Source organism: Trachurus japonicus, chromosome 1 (assembly GCF_045865225.1).
Source record: "Trachurus japonicus isolate A0001 chromosome 1, Traja_1.0".
NCBI lineage: Eukaryota > Metazoa > Chordata > Actinopteri > Carangiformes > Carangidae > Trachurus > Trachurus japonicus.
Window position 1 is genome coordinate 31,167,890 of NC_140907.1, and position 15,181 is coordinate 31,183,070.

The window sequence follows — 15,181 nt, forward strand, 5'->3', positions numbered from 1 at the left end:
TGTTTCCTGAGAACTTCAACACTCACGTTATCCCATCATGACTTCTCCAAAAATACTTTAAAAAGGTGCAATAGATCTGTCCAGTTTATTTTCCAACTCCTCCTGAATGTTCTCGATGGAGTTGAGCTCCAGACGTTGCAAATAATTTGGCTTCTTCTGTGAAGGAATATGATGTTTGTTTCGATTTTTTTTCTAAAGGAAATTACCTAAATCTTCTTATGATGACTCTATTCTCTTGTTTATAGAGCATAATGATGATTAGTGGACAATTCAACAAAAACAACTGAAATCTCTTCAATATGCCATGAAGTGCATGCCAAATAATTTTGCCCTCCACTGTATATCAACAGACTTAAAGGGAAACTATGCAAGTCTGGTCGCTTTTCCTCTGTTTTGCTAACCCTCCTCCCGGCCATGTGCATTTGTTTTCAACGACGCCGGCGAGAAATGAATCAATAGAGTGGCCGTTACTGTTATATATCATAAACGATGTTACGACGTGTATATTTGTATAGTTTAATCTGTCATAAACAAGAGATTACAGGTTACAGGGTGCGTTTGCGTCATGGTGCACAGATCTAAAGCTGGGACACCAGGGCACCACAGATCTTGCAAAGTTGTTTTTCAGCCAAGAGGCAGAGAGCCTCCACTCTCCCTGTAACAAGTTAGATGTCGGACCTTAAAGGGGACCTATTATGCTCCTTTTTGCACAAACTAAAATAGTTCCTGGGTGTCTTAAAGACATGTCTGTGATGTGCTTCGGTCAAAATACCCCAAAGATCAAACATCACAGCACTCTGTTTATCCTCTCAAAAACAGGGCTGTGCAAAACGGTCTGTTTCAGTAGCCCCTCCCTTTAAATGCAAATGAACCACTCCCTCAGCATTGCGTTACCATGACGATGTCTACTACTAGTACCTATACTAATTTGGCCAAAATGTAGTATGCAAACAAAAGCTAAATCTGCAGTAGGCAAATTGCCAGTATCTCCAGTATGCATCTGACCAGTCTACATTGTGTAATGAAATGCGCCCATGACCTAGTCTCACCCTAACCAAAGATGGTATAGAGTAGTCTTTGCCATGTAACCATGTAATATAACTTATTATGCAGACTGGTCAGTTCATTGTAAAACAGTTATTTATTGATGTGAATGTGGTGATTTGTGCACATATACTACAGAGCTCCGCAGCACTGCACCTCCTCTCCTCCTCCTTCTCATAGCTTCACTTTTCATTCAAACTAATCCAACTGCCACAATTGTAAGATTTCATCAATGAGACCAACATGTATCTCCTAAAAAGAATAAGCACACGGTGGTAAAAGTCTAAAAAACCTGCGGGTATGTTTATTAGCGATGGTTTTCTCCACCGCGATAAGCAGGGACGTCTGCCCGGCCAAGGCGGCCTGCAGACGGGCAGCTGCCTGTGTGAGGAGCCGCTGCAGCTCCGGCGCTCCGGTGTTACGTCGGTCCGGTGTTACGTCGGTCCGGTGTTACGTCGGTCCAACTATTGTCCCAGCAGCATTTTGAGCCACTGAGACGCCTTTTGTCCCACTGGAAACGGAGTCGGTGTTAAGTCATTAAACGTTTCACAGAACGGTTCCTTGTTCCTCTGAGTAAATCTCACTCTCCTATAATCAGTTTTTGTTGTTTTGTTTCAGGGGCGTCCTCCGAAGCGGGAGCCCAGCGGCGGCCAGGCCTCCGGCGCCCGCCAGACGACGCCTCGCTCCTCCTCGTCCGCCTCCGGCCGAGCGGCTTCCTCCTCCTCCACCGCCTCGCCTCATCTCTTACCATCCTCGTCCTCCTCGTCCTCCTCCACCGTGGCGCCCTCCCCCAAGCTCAACTCCCTCGCCGCCACCCACAAGCTGAAGAAGGACATCCACCGCTGCCACCGGATGTCCCGGCGTCCGCTGCCGCGCTCCGACCCCATGGCGGCGGCGTTCTCCAACCCCGGCGGCTTCCCCTCCCGCATGCACGTCTCCCCGTTCTCCGAGACCGTCCGCATCCTCAACCGCAGAGTCAAACCCCGAGAGGTCAAGAGAGGCCGGATAATCCTCAACCTGAAGGTCATCGATAAGCCCGGGCGTGGCGGCGGCTCGGCGGCAGCGGGCGGCCGGAACGCCACGGCGGGACGCCACAACATCCCGTCACGCAACCGCATCATCGGGAAAAAGGGCGGCGAGGCCCCCTACAGACCTTTCCAGCCTCCTCTGAAGATGCTCGGCTTCCCCATGTACGGGAAGCCGTTCGGGCTGCAGTGCAGCGGCGGCGGCGGCGGCCCCGTGGCGTTCCACCCCCACGCGGGGTCGGGCTCCAGCTCGGCGGCGAGGAACCGCAGCAGCAGCAGCAGAAGCTCCGCCCACACCGCCGCCGCCGCCGCTCAGTACCAGGCCCCTCCCTCCCCCGCCTCCTCCAGCGGCTCCGAGGGGAAAACTCCCACCGACTCGGCGGCGACGGCGCGGTCCAAGGCCGCCGCCGCCAGAGCCTCGGCCAACGCCAAGGCGGGCAAACCTCACGCAGAGACCCAGAAGGGCCAGAGCGGCGGCGGCGCCAAGCAGTCCTCCGCTCCCGATGCAAACCAGGCGGGTTCAGCGGCGGCGGCGGCGGCGTCCCCCTTCCTCCCCTCCTCCCCCTCCTCCTCCCTGGAAGACGAGGAAGGCGAGGAGGAGGAGGGGGCGGCGGCGGGCGGCGGCGCCAAGGAGGACCGTGCGCCGCCCTCAGACGGAGGCAGGAAAAACCCTCGCCCACAGCGCCGGGGGAAACGCCAGCCTCCCACCACCCTCCCCCTCCTCGCCGGGGACCAGAGCTCCGTCGCCGCCGCCGCCACCAATGCCACCGCCACCGAACCCAAGAGGGTCCCGGCCGAGGGCGACCCCGACTGGCACCCGGAAATGGCGCCGAGCTGCAAGGACGTGGTGGTCACCGACGTCACCACCAACCTGGGCACCGTCACCATCAAGGAGTTCCCGTCCCCGGCCTCCTGCCCCGCCTCCCCCTCCTCCCCCGGCGCCGAAAACGCCTCCTCCCCCGCTCCTCCTCCTCCTCCTCCTGCCCCCGCCTCAGACGACCCCTCCTCCCCTTCCCCCGCCGCCGCCACCGCCACCACCACCACCAAGCCATAGGAGACCAGACGTAGATGAAGTCGATTATTTGCCATTGATGATAGAAAGAAAAGAAACAAACAAGCCAGTGTTGCCACTTCAGCCCCCCCCCCTCCCCCCCCGTGTCCGTCTCCATGTGAGGATCGATGAGATGATGATGATGATGATGATGTAATATAACTTCACGCCACGCAGCCGTCGAATAGTAGTTTAAAAAAAACAAAACAACAAAAAACACAAAGAGCATATTTTTTTTAAATAAGAAAATGTATAAATTCGATAAAGGGGGCAGATGATTGTCGCCCTTGTTGTCACTTAAATTGCCATATTTTGTCCACTTGCACAGCGCTGACTCTTTGAAGCAGACGTGGAAGGAAAGAAACAGAGTGTGTTTGTTTGTTGGTTGGTTTCGCTCCGGACACACAGAGTTCAGCTTGTGTGTGAGTGTGTGTGTGTGTGTATGAGTGTGTGTGACACAGATAGAAACCCTTTGTCCATCTGCTGCTGCTGCTGTGTTTGGGTGAAACCGAAAGAAACACACTCTGTTTGTTTTTTTTGACGCACACGCTGCTGTGAAGGTTGTTTGTGTCAACAGCCTTCAGGTGTGAACGACCCAAAACGTAATAAATGTCAATAAACGTAATAAAATTGTCCTTTTTAAATGTGAAATAGCCAAATAATGTAATAAAATGTTTGAGTCAATAACGTAATAACTTTTTGCCAATAATGTAATAAGATATTACCGGTAATATCTTATTACATTATTACAATATTGTAATATCTTATTACATTATTACAATATTGTATTATCTTATTACAGTATTACAATATTGTAATATCTTATTACATTATTACAATATTGTATCATCTTATAACATTTTTACAATATTGTATTATCTTATTACATTATTACAATATTGTATCTTATTACATTTTTACAATATTGTAATATCTTATTTCATTATTACAATATTGTAATATCTTATCACATTATTGTAATATCTTATAACATTAATGTAATAAGATATTACATTATTGGCAAAAAGTTATTACGTTATTGGTCTAGTTAAAAAACTTTTGAGATTGTAATAACACATTATAATACATTAATACATTACATTTTCAAAGGGTTTTTTAATACTAGGCCAATGACGTAATAACTAAAGTAATAACTTATAACATTATTGGCAAAAAAAAAAGTTCTTACGTAATGGACTAAAGCATTTTATTACATTATTGGCAAGTTATCACATTATTAGCTTTATTACATTTAAAATGGTCAAATTATTTCGTTATTGGCAGTCACTACATTTTAGGTTGCTACAAAGTGTTAGGCCAATTTTTCCAGCCTTCCCAACCCCACTCCCCCCCGCCCCCTCCACCCTCCTAAGTCTCATTGGAAGTCCAGCTTGTTAATGATAAATGAGGTGGTGTGTGTGTGTTTTTTGCACTTAACAGTTGTGACTCTCATATATTGCATCAATACAGCGAGGTAAATGCAATGCACTTGACTGCATCGAGAAATGACCTATTCTATGTAGTTCATCAATTTTTCAAGGCCTTTTCCTCTTGCTCTCTTGAACGCACATGCATATACGTACAGTATGAGTAAGTATTTATATGCACGCACAACCTTAAAAAGCTGCAAAATAATATACATAAAAAAAACAAAACAATAGTTTTTAAGTTATTGCTGTCCTTTGCCGTCTTTTCCCGAGCTCGCCTTGTTTTTCTCACAAACCCACTACCGTCTCTCTCTCCAACTCGCGTCCACCATGACTCTAAACTGGCCCCGGCAGTCGTGACAGCTTCTCTCTTTACGACAGATTTATACATATGCGTTAACTCGCCAAGGTCTAGAAGGTCCATGAGCTGAACACAGTCCAGGCCGAAGCCACCGAACCAATGCAGCTAAAGTCGTAGTGTCGTCGTCGTCGTTGAACCTGTGGAACGTGTGACCAGGTGGTTTTAGGCTCAGAGACCAGTGGCAAGTTTTGTCTGTTTACCCTCCAAACTGGCAGGTTTGGAGAAAACGTGTTCCCCACCCTGCTTCTTCTTCGTTTTCTGCATTTTCTGATGTTGTGTTGTGCTAACGGTGCTTTTTGGTTGTACATTTGTTTCTCAAGTGCTAGTTTCAATAGAAAACGTAGCAGTGTTCACACAGCGTCCTGCGACTTACGGAGGAAACCGAACCAGGCCGAGACTTGCCATTTATTGGAGGACAAGGGTTTGTTGTCCTTATACTTCTTCTCTTATCGACTCTGTTTTCTTCTTTTTATATATATATCATAAACAAACACAAGAGGTTTTTGTATCTAGGTTCAACCTTTGGGAAAACATTTTGATAAATCTGTTGTCCTCCACCTGAAAGTTTCCACAAACTTAAAGGACCTAAACTTACCACTTACATTCAAGAATGTCTGCTCTTTTTCTCTCTACTTACACTCCGGTACTTTCCACGTCAAAAAGTATCCAAGGTGTCGGTGAAGCTTGTGTTGCGCAGCTGGTGGTGGTCGATGTTTGCCGTGGTTCCTGGTTCCCCCTCTGTTGTTCTGCTGCTCTCGTTTTGGTTCATGTTGTTCGTGTTGCAGCCACAAATGTCTGCATGAAGGATGAGGGGTTAACGAGGCCGTCCATGAGCTAAACGGCTCTGTTTCATGGGCTAAAGTCTCTGTGAGTGACGCACTTAGTCCTCCTGACTTTATATCCAGATCTCTTGACCTGATATTTTCTAATTATGTCACTCGGTGTGCTCTCTGCTCTTGAACTGGGAGTGATGAGGATTTTAAAACCTACGGATGCTCCAGTAGAAATCATCCCACATCCTCTAGTTCTCCTTCCTGTTTCTCTGTGGGGAATTGCCTTCAGATGAATTATCTTTTCTGTCTCTGGATGATAAATTTAGACTTTTTCCAGCCACTTTATCAGGTTACAATCGGCCGGACGCGTCATTTCCACTTTCCTAGTGATAAATCTGCCGTTTCCCGACTTGCTTTGCTTTTATTTATTTTTTTGTAACCAAGGCGAGGACCTGTTGTTTTCAGAGGCATCGTTGTGTAGCGGTCAGAGAGTGGGTGTAAGGAACGAGGCTTTATTATCTCAGCCGGTTTGATCCGTCACCCACCTGCTCTCGCACATGAACTCCTCTGCTCGGCTCGTCCGTCGCAGGCTGTTTCGGGCTAAAAGCCTGAAATCTTTAAAGCGATCAAACACTTTTGACCTTCAAGATCTCTCAAGTAGTTCAAAGGAAACTGTAAACTCTGCAAACCCTGCTACTCTTCTGGTGCTGCCTGCTCTTTCTAGACCTTCCCAGACCTTGGCTCTTACTCTGGTGGACCTGTGTGTTGCAATATTTCAAGAAAAAAACAAAATAAGATAAGATAAAATAAAAAAAATCTTCCGCATGTGTTGCCTTATAGCTGCTCCATTCAACTCCAGCTACACTCCAGGCGACGTTTGCCTCGTCTTAACTCAGCTCCTGTTACACAGAGCATGATGATAATAATAATATTAATATTAAAAAAAAAGAAACACTTTTAAGGATTTCATCGTCACAACCTGTAATAACTACAGTCCTCGTCGTCTTATTTACCACGTCTCGTTTTCCACACCGCCGACGAGGAAGATGTCGCCTGCCTCCTCTCCTGTCACGTACTGGATGGTTCTCGTTGTTGTCAGTACTCTTTCAATACTCTCATAGGTTACATGTGGAAGGATTTATTCCAAAATGACACATCCATTATACGAAGAAAAAACAATAACAGACAAAATCAAATCAAACAATTCAACAAAGACACTTAAAGAAAAAAGGACAGTACTTAACTTAAATCCTGATTTGATTTTTTAAAAAAGCCTGAGTGGACCGAGTCTCTATCTCTATATTTTCCACGAGCTAAACGATTATTTTTCTTCTCCGAATGGATCTATCGTGACTTGGAATAGATTTTTTCATCGACTATACTCTTTAATATCTTTAAGTGGTGGTGGTATAGAAGTGACTCTTGCAGTTGGTAGATGTGTTACGGTATTAGACTGCTATAGGCGACGTTTCCAACTGTTGATAGCAATGTTGTCCTTCTCTTTTTTTCTTTCTCATATGGGGTAGCACAACTCGACTTAGTGGCCTATCTTTAAACCAAATAGGGCTCTTGATTTTATTTTATTTTTTTTTTAAAGCTTTTTTTTTTTCCCTTTTTGAATTGTTTTACATTTTATATGTGATGTAATTTTAAGTGCTAGATTTTTATTTGGCACTAATTGGAATAAAAATACAAAAAACAAAAGGAAGGATCCTTGTTTAAATGTATGGATAACAATGCTTAATGAATTGAAAAATTGTGCTTTTTAAGCTGTTTTTTTTCCCTTTGTACTGTACTTTAATAGTTTTTTTTGTTTGTTTTTTAAATATGCATAATGTCAATGTGATGCTGTTTTATTTGAATGCCATTTTTAATAGTTCAATATGGGTTTGATCGGAAGGCAAATTGATTTTTAATGTATCGATACTGCAGTTTTGTGTTTTTGTTTTATGCTAATATGAATTATGTACATTGTATTGACGGCGGTAATGACGCGGAGTCGGAGGTTTAACGATGACATTGTAATGTATCTGATCTTCTGAAGCATGTTTTGCAAACCCTTATTGTACAGATTATGTATTCAGTGTCATGTTAACTGTTACTGTTGTTGCTTTCTGTGTGTTTCTTGTACAAGGCTTTTAATTAAAAGCTCTTTAAAAAAAAAACTTTATTATTTGGCGTCTCATTATATGACCGTTGTGCTGTCGCTACATAAGGGGTTAGTATAGCATGCAACAGCTGTTTACTATTATATGTCAAACCTAATTCCTTCAATCACCAGCAGCTGGATCCAGAGATGAAAAGGGCAGCTCTCCTGTTTTACATCTGTTTCAATCGACTTCTTCTTCCTCCTCTTCTTTTACTGAAGTTGCCATGCCAACCAGCTGGTCTGGTCATTTTCCAATAGCGAGTCAATCCGCCCCTCAAAGACCTATAGCGATACTCAGAGGGCGTATCATAACCTCATGTGAAGGTAATAACAGCTCCTGACAAGAAACTATGACCTCCTGCTCACGTATAAGCAAGATACTGAAATAATAAATAACATCTGTTGGGATTCGCTTTATTTTTCAGAAAGTTTATCTCATCGATTAAAATAGAAAAGAAAACTCCACAGTTTTCCGTTTGCTGTTGATGTGTTGCACAGATTCAGAGCTCATGGGGGGAACAACTTTATCCTCTGGAAGTGGTGAAAATCCGTGGATGGATGGATAGATCGATTACTTTATTAATCTCTAAGGGGAAATTTTAAATGTCATAGCAGCACAAAGACAAAAAACATGAAAATTAAATAAAATAGGATGGGTGGTATCGTCCATTGCCCCTATGCAAGGCAGGCCTACATCTATTCAATCCCTGCCTTTCGTTTCATATCTAATATCCATGCACGTGTGATTTACATAAAAGTTTTTGTAGATTTCAGACAAAGGTTCAGACGTAAAAAGTAGAGGGAGTCTTGCAAATTTAGGGAAAGATTTAACAACAAGCCTGATACCTGCAGGCCTCTTTGCTCTAACAAGTGTGATATGCTGACTGTAGTTTCCAAATGCACCACAGAGAGGCGCTGTTGAGCCACTGCGATGCGTTCAGGTGCCACAGAGCTGAGCGAGCCTTGTGTTGTATATTATTTGCAGAAGGACTGTGAGTGGCCAGGGTTGATTTTAAGGTCATCCCGCCTGGAGTTATTCATCTCTGAGTGTTTTGTTGCTGTGGTGGTGAATAACATGCATTGAGCTCCAACAGCTTTGTCCTTTTCTATAGGCAGAGTGTTTTTATTTTATTCTATTTTACTTTATATGGCCACTGTTCAGTCCTGATCTAATGGAGACAGCAGGAGGTTTTACAGAGGTCTGTTTCCACTCTCTTCCCTCCCTGGCATCAAACCACCGAGCTCATGAGCCAAATGGAACTAAAACAGTCATAGTGGTGCGATACGAGTGACCCACATCTTTATATGTGTGTGTGTGTGTGCGTGTGTGTGTGCAACATCAGCAACCTCCTCAGATTAATCCAAAATCTGGGCTAATGTTCACTGCAGGGAGTCCTGAGCCTGCAGCGGCGGTTCGGCCTCGGATAATGTTGTTGGTTTTAGATTAAACGTGAATATGTGAATATTTACATGTGTGATGTGTAATGTGTGTACGAAGTGGAAAACTGTTGTTATTTAAAGGATTTATCTGTGTTTACGCTCACATTGTAGCACTTTTGAGCTAAATAAATTAGAATAATGTGGTCCACTGTAAAAAAACAAAAACATGGCTGCTTCCCCCACAGTAGCCTAGAAGCAGAAGAGAAAAGTAAAAGTGGAAATGAGAGTGTTTCCTCTGTGATCTTATACTTTGACTTCTCACTCTTAAAATCCTGTTTAAGTTTGGTTTAAATCAGTCGGTCAGAGCTCTGAAGTTCACCTTTGACCTGTAACTATCCAATTTTCTATGGTTTTGCAGGTGCTGTTCATCGATCAATCAATGAAGCTGTATTTATAAAACACCTTTTCACACAAGTCAAAGACTAGTCAGTGATACTTTCAAAACGTTCACAGATGAAATGGAAAAAAGACCAAATACCGTTTAATAAATTACATTTCCGGTTAAAAAAAGTAAAACCACAAAAAAATGTATATTTAAATTCAATTGTGTAATATTTTATCACACATTGTGTAACACTAAAAGCAATATATAGCCTACATTTATTTATACATTTCCAAAAAATACGTGTAGGAAAACAAGAGAGAAAGGTAAACTGAAAACTTAACAACAAGGTTAGTCTACACAGAGACAAAGGAGGGGAATAGGAACAAGCAAATAACTATATATCACAAATTAACATCAATATTAACTGAGATTTGAATAAAGAAACGATTTATTAACAAACAAACAAACAAACAAACTGTCAACTCATGCAACAAAACTGAATGTAACATCCCAAATAATGTGAAAACTCTCCTCTTGTATTAACCAGTTGGACTCTTCCACTTCCTGTTTGCCTATAAGACGCCATCTTTACCTGTTTAGAAGCTTTTAGTTAATCCAGGGAGGAGCTGCAGAATCTTGAAAAAATAAGGTAAAATTCTTGATTAATGAAGATAAATATAGTCTTAATGACATAACGTGATGATTCTGTTTTCTGTGTGAAAACAAAAAGATATGTTTACTTTCATTACTTCAAATGATTTGTATGTTGTAAAGAAAATGCTCAAATATCCACACTCAGAGTGGATATTTGGAAATTTCTTTGTTGCCTTGTTTAAATTTAAATGAAAAGTTAAACCTAAAGTGATCAACTTCAGCTCAGACGACCAAACTACAAATATTGATCCTTAAAAATCGTGTTTGAAGTTGAGCTGTAGGCTGTGTCTCCTGAAGTTAACACAAAATTTCACTTTAACTTCAAGCACATTCATGACATAAGCAGAGATCCAACCTGATGAGCCACTGGACCACACACACAGACACATATTGCACATGATGAGATCTGATCTGTTTGAGCTGAGTAGCTACAGCTTGATGCCTCCTGGCAGGTGTTTGACAGATGTTCACTGAAGTTCTGCCTCAGGTAAACGTGGAAGAGTCGGTTCAAACCTCACGCTAAAGAACCTGTAGAACCTGAAGCCTCCAGAAACATGAATCATTTAGTTCCTTTAGATCCATTTCAGTGAAGACGAAGGTCAGATGTTCCTCACGTCACGGTTGATGAAACTCTCATTTTCACAACTGATCATTTTTCAATCTGTAAAAATAAATTATAAATAATCTGCTGCAAATTCTACAGCATCTGGTCCAGTTTTAAAAAGTTAAAGTCTGTTGAGATAAAAGCAACAGTTTTAATAAACAGTCTGTTGCTGGATCACAGTCTCATCTACTCCAAAAGTATCTCTATGCACAAGATTCAAATCATAAATGTGGAAGCCCAACTAAAAAACTAAAAAACACATTGGATTAGACAGAGATGAGAGAAATGAAAAATATATAGATAACAGTCTTAATCAATAGAGAAAAGACATAATTATGTGATAAAAGGTCAAAATTATGAGATGTAAAAGTGAACTTTCTATAGCCTAAATAAAGATAACAATATTGAAATATGAAGATAGAAGAATATAAAATATCAGATTAAAAAGTCATAGTTATGAGATAGAAAGTCAATTTTATTTTATTATTATTTTATTTGAATTTATTTCCCAAATGTGTCTTGTGGCTCCAGGTGACGGCAGACTTCACCAGCTGGTGCATTGTGGGATTTATACTAACACTAACCCTAAATTCAACAGAATCAGGTCCAGTTTCAAAAAGTTCTATTTTCAATAAATGAAGTTTAGTTTAGTTTAGTCTATTTTGGTCTTGACATGGCAGACCCATTGTTATTATGGAGGTACATTTGTGTCTTTATCAAAAAAAGTTGATTTAAACAAAAAATATTTTCAATCAAAACAAACTTCACTTAAAAAACCCTTTCAATCAAAAAAAAGTGTTTGAAAGCAAAAAAAAGTTTGACACACAAAAAAGACACAGACACAGAAAAAAAACCTTTTCAATCAAAGAAGAAAAGGGTTCAAATGCAATTTTTTGGATGTCAAACATTTTTTTTGCATTCAAACACTTTTTTTTTTATTTAAAGGGTTTTTTAAGTGAAGTTTGTTTTGATTGAAAATATATTTTTTGTTTAAATCAACTTTTTTTGATTGAATAATAACGACACAAATGTACCTCCGTACATTATACAATAGAAATTACAGCCCAACATAAATAGGCTACAGCAGCTAAACAAGGTGTAAGAAAAGGTAACAAAACAGAAAATATGCAAAAATAAGTAAACAATAAGTAAATAAAGAAAGTTTACAACATGAGACCGTAAAGGTGTAGGCTGAAGCTTATCTTATCTTGCCTATATACCCTATTACAAATCAGGTTATATTAAAACTATGCAATCTAAGTGGAGGTAAAACTTGGATGTGAGTGTTTTTTCTTGTTGTTTGGACCAGTAATGGTGTTTTTTTCCACCGTCCTGATGTTGGACTGTAAATGTGACATCTTCTCTCTGCTGTGCGCCGTCGGCCCCTGACAGCCGGACCACCAGACCGAACCGTCCTGAATGGCAGTGTTCCCAATTGCAGTGATGCACCTGCAGTGATATTTACAACATGTCACCACGTCAGATGTTTTCCACCACAACTGGGAGGAGAAACTCTGGAAATAGCAGAGCAGAAGCCAAGACAGGAAAGCGTAATTAGTCAAAGTCCAATCTCAATCCCAAAGAGGAGAGACTTGTCTCTCAGGTGTCCACATTTAGGCTCTGCGTCCTTCAGGGTCTAAATCTTCCACCCAGTTCTTTCTCTGCTGCCATAAACCTGCTCAAATTAAACCTGAGACTTGACACTTTTATGCCGTATCCATTGTTTTATTTCAAACTGAAGGTGCTGGAGCTGCAGAGCCTGAGGAACAAATCATCTGTAACGGAGCTAAAGCTTCCAGTCTTGACTTTCCAGATGCAGATACGATCATAATGTTTGGTGAGAAGGTGATTGACGACTTAAAATCCAAATCCTTTCATCTTCTTACTGTAGTTTTTAAGTGTGAAGCTGCTGGATCATCCATCCAGACCTATACAGAGATAACGAGTGTTTGTTTGTTTTTAGCACAAGCTTGGTTCTGTCTTAACAGGAGCCGTAGAAAGTGGAGAAGAGTCTAAAAACAGCAGCTCATTGATCCCAGGGTTCCTTCATTGATCACAAACACAAAACACTAGGAGGTAAAAACGCACTCACACACTTCCTTTGATACACACTGTTTTGTTTTTTTACGAGAACACACAACAAAGTGGCCGAGCAGCAGCAGCCGAGGGTGGAGTTGAAGCTTTTTCTGTTGAAGTGATCAATGTTGTCATTCAGTCCAGCAGATCTGTGTGTGCGTGTGTGTCCACATCCTGCCAACTGTGAGGACTTCGGAACAGATGTGTCATTTCCAATCAGCTGCACATTCATTTGGACTCTCTCTCGGATGAACTGAATGGATTTTAGAAGTCTAACCCTAACCCCCTGACTCATAAAATATCATCTTTGACAGCGATTCTGTCAAAGGTCAAGATCACTGTATGTGCACATGACAACGTTAGGGGACATATTGTGGAAATATCACTTTTTGAAGGCTCTTTAACACATATTTGGGTGTTTGTCTTGCCTTATGGTCCCCAAAATTTGAGAATTGACAAAAAAAAATCTGTAATTTTCAGGCTCCCTAGGTTGAAATCCATGTGGTTTTACAAGCTGTTCCCTAAATTGTCATACAATGATGTCATTAGTTTCCAAATTTGCATAATACTGCCCGGTACCAGTAGAAGGGGCGGGGCAAGCAGTGGCTCATTTGCATTTAAAGGGACAGGCACTGAAACCAGCCGTTCTGAACAGGGCTGTTTTGAGATGATGAAAAGAGCTGTGATGTTTGATCCTTGGGGTATTTTGACCGAAGCATGTCACTGATATGTCTTTAAGACACCTGGGAACTATTTTAATTTGTGGAAAAGAGGCAGAATACGTCTCCTTTAACGACTTCACCTGCGAATCATGATGCATTCAAAGAGTTAATAGGATGAAGTGGAGACATTTTATATCCAAAAAGTCATATGCAGCAGCTCACTGGGTTGAGCGGGCGGTCCATTTGCAGAGCATGGTTCAAATTCCCCAGTGTGGCCTTTGCTGCATGTCATTCCCCCTCTTTCTGCCTCCCCAATTTCTTGTCTATCTCTACTGACCCATCAATTAAAGGCAAAAAACCCACCTCTGACCTTTGTACAAAACCGTAACCATGTTCTTGCTGTGAGGCGACAAACATGCAAACCACCATGCCACCTACTGAATACCTTTTTTCCTCCTTTCTAATAATAATCATAATGAATTCTGTTTTTATTCTTTATCACACGTGTAAAAACTCTCTGTTCATCTTGGCACCAGGCTGCAGCACAAAGTGTGAAACATCTGAAACTTTCCACACACACTGCTGCTGCATGCTAATATTAGCATTTAGCTCAGAGCGTCGTCACTGCATCACAGAGCTGCTAGAAAGGCGAAGCTTTGTTTTGTTTGGGTTTCTTCAAGTCAGAACAACAGATTCTGGTTTTTATTGTTGTCGCGTCATTGTCGTTGTTGCACACCAGATATTTTGGAAAACACACACCTGCACTTCACTTTTTTTTCAAAATATGTGCAACAACGACAATGACGTGACAACAATAAAAACCAGAATCTGTTGTTCTGACATGAAGTGAAAAGTGTGTTCACTAACAAATGAACAAAGTGAATTTTGTTGCATTTCATTACACAAAGCAGCTCCTGGAGTTAACAAAGATCCGAGGTCGTGTCGTCGTCGTGTCCGAGGGAGGATTTCTACTTTCATGTTGTGCTAATGTCGGTAGATCATCATCTCCCACAGGAACAACAAACCAGAGAAATTTGATTTAATGTGGACCGACGTCGAGTGCAAACTGTCTAAATGTGGTTTATCGAGTCTGCGAAGAGAAACTTTTGAGAGCGAATGTTTGTTTGCTGTGTCAGGGTCAGATCATCTCAGTTGGCAGCAGCGCCGAGTTTTAGTTTGCGCTGCCTCTTGGGAGAAGGAGGAAAAAGAAAAAGAAAGAAGAAAAAGAAACAGTCTTCATCTCCTCCCACTCAGTCCAAAACGCTCAGTGTTAAAGACCCTGCGTCGTAGTCGTTGTTGTGTTTTCCTTCCTCTGCCTCTGTTCTGCAGCTTCTCATTGTTTCCTCCTGCTGCTGGTAAATGTGCTGTGAATTATTTTACTTCAAAACATCAAACGTGTTGTTGTCGTCGCCACGGAGGCTTCACATGTTGTATGACTGACACTTTGAGAGCACTAAAGCTTTCCCTGCTAACTGGGCTAATTGTGTTGTTGCACATGAGTGGGGGTGTTGAGCTTGTTCTGGGGTTTTTTGTTGTTGTTTCATTTTTGCCTATTTATTCACTTTTAAATCGATGTTTTGTGACCGATTT

At 41.9% G+C, this 15,181-nt stretch overlaps 1 protein-coding gene and 1 long non-coding RNA gene across 2 annotated transcripts in view; both read left to right on the top strand.

Annotated features, from left to right (window-relative positions):
• The window catches only part of cbx6a (chromobox homolog 6a), a 7,109-nt gene extending 3,359 nt beyond the window's left edge, over positions 1 to 3,750 (top strand). The window contains exon 5 of the mRNA XM_085785301.1: positions 1,663 to 3,750. Coding sequence (XP_085641427.1) covers positions 1,663 to 3,123 — 1,461 coding nt within the window. The 3' untranslated portion in view covers positions 3,124 to 3,750. The remainder of the gene's footprint in view (positions 1 to 1,662) is intronic.
• Positions 3,751 to 4,250: 500 nt separating this feature from the next.
• Positions 4,251 to 7,846, top strand: LOC146992259 (uncharacterized). The gene is made up of 2 exons (XR_015036332.1): positions 4,251 to 6,445; positions 6,478 to 7,846. It is a non-coding gene; the product is annotated as an uncharacterized LOC146992259 (long non-coding RNA).
• Positions 7,847 to 15,181: the final 7,335 nt, after the last annotated feature.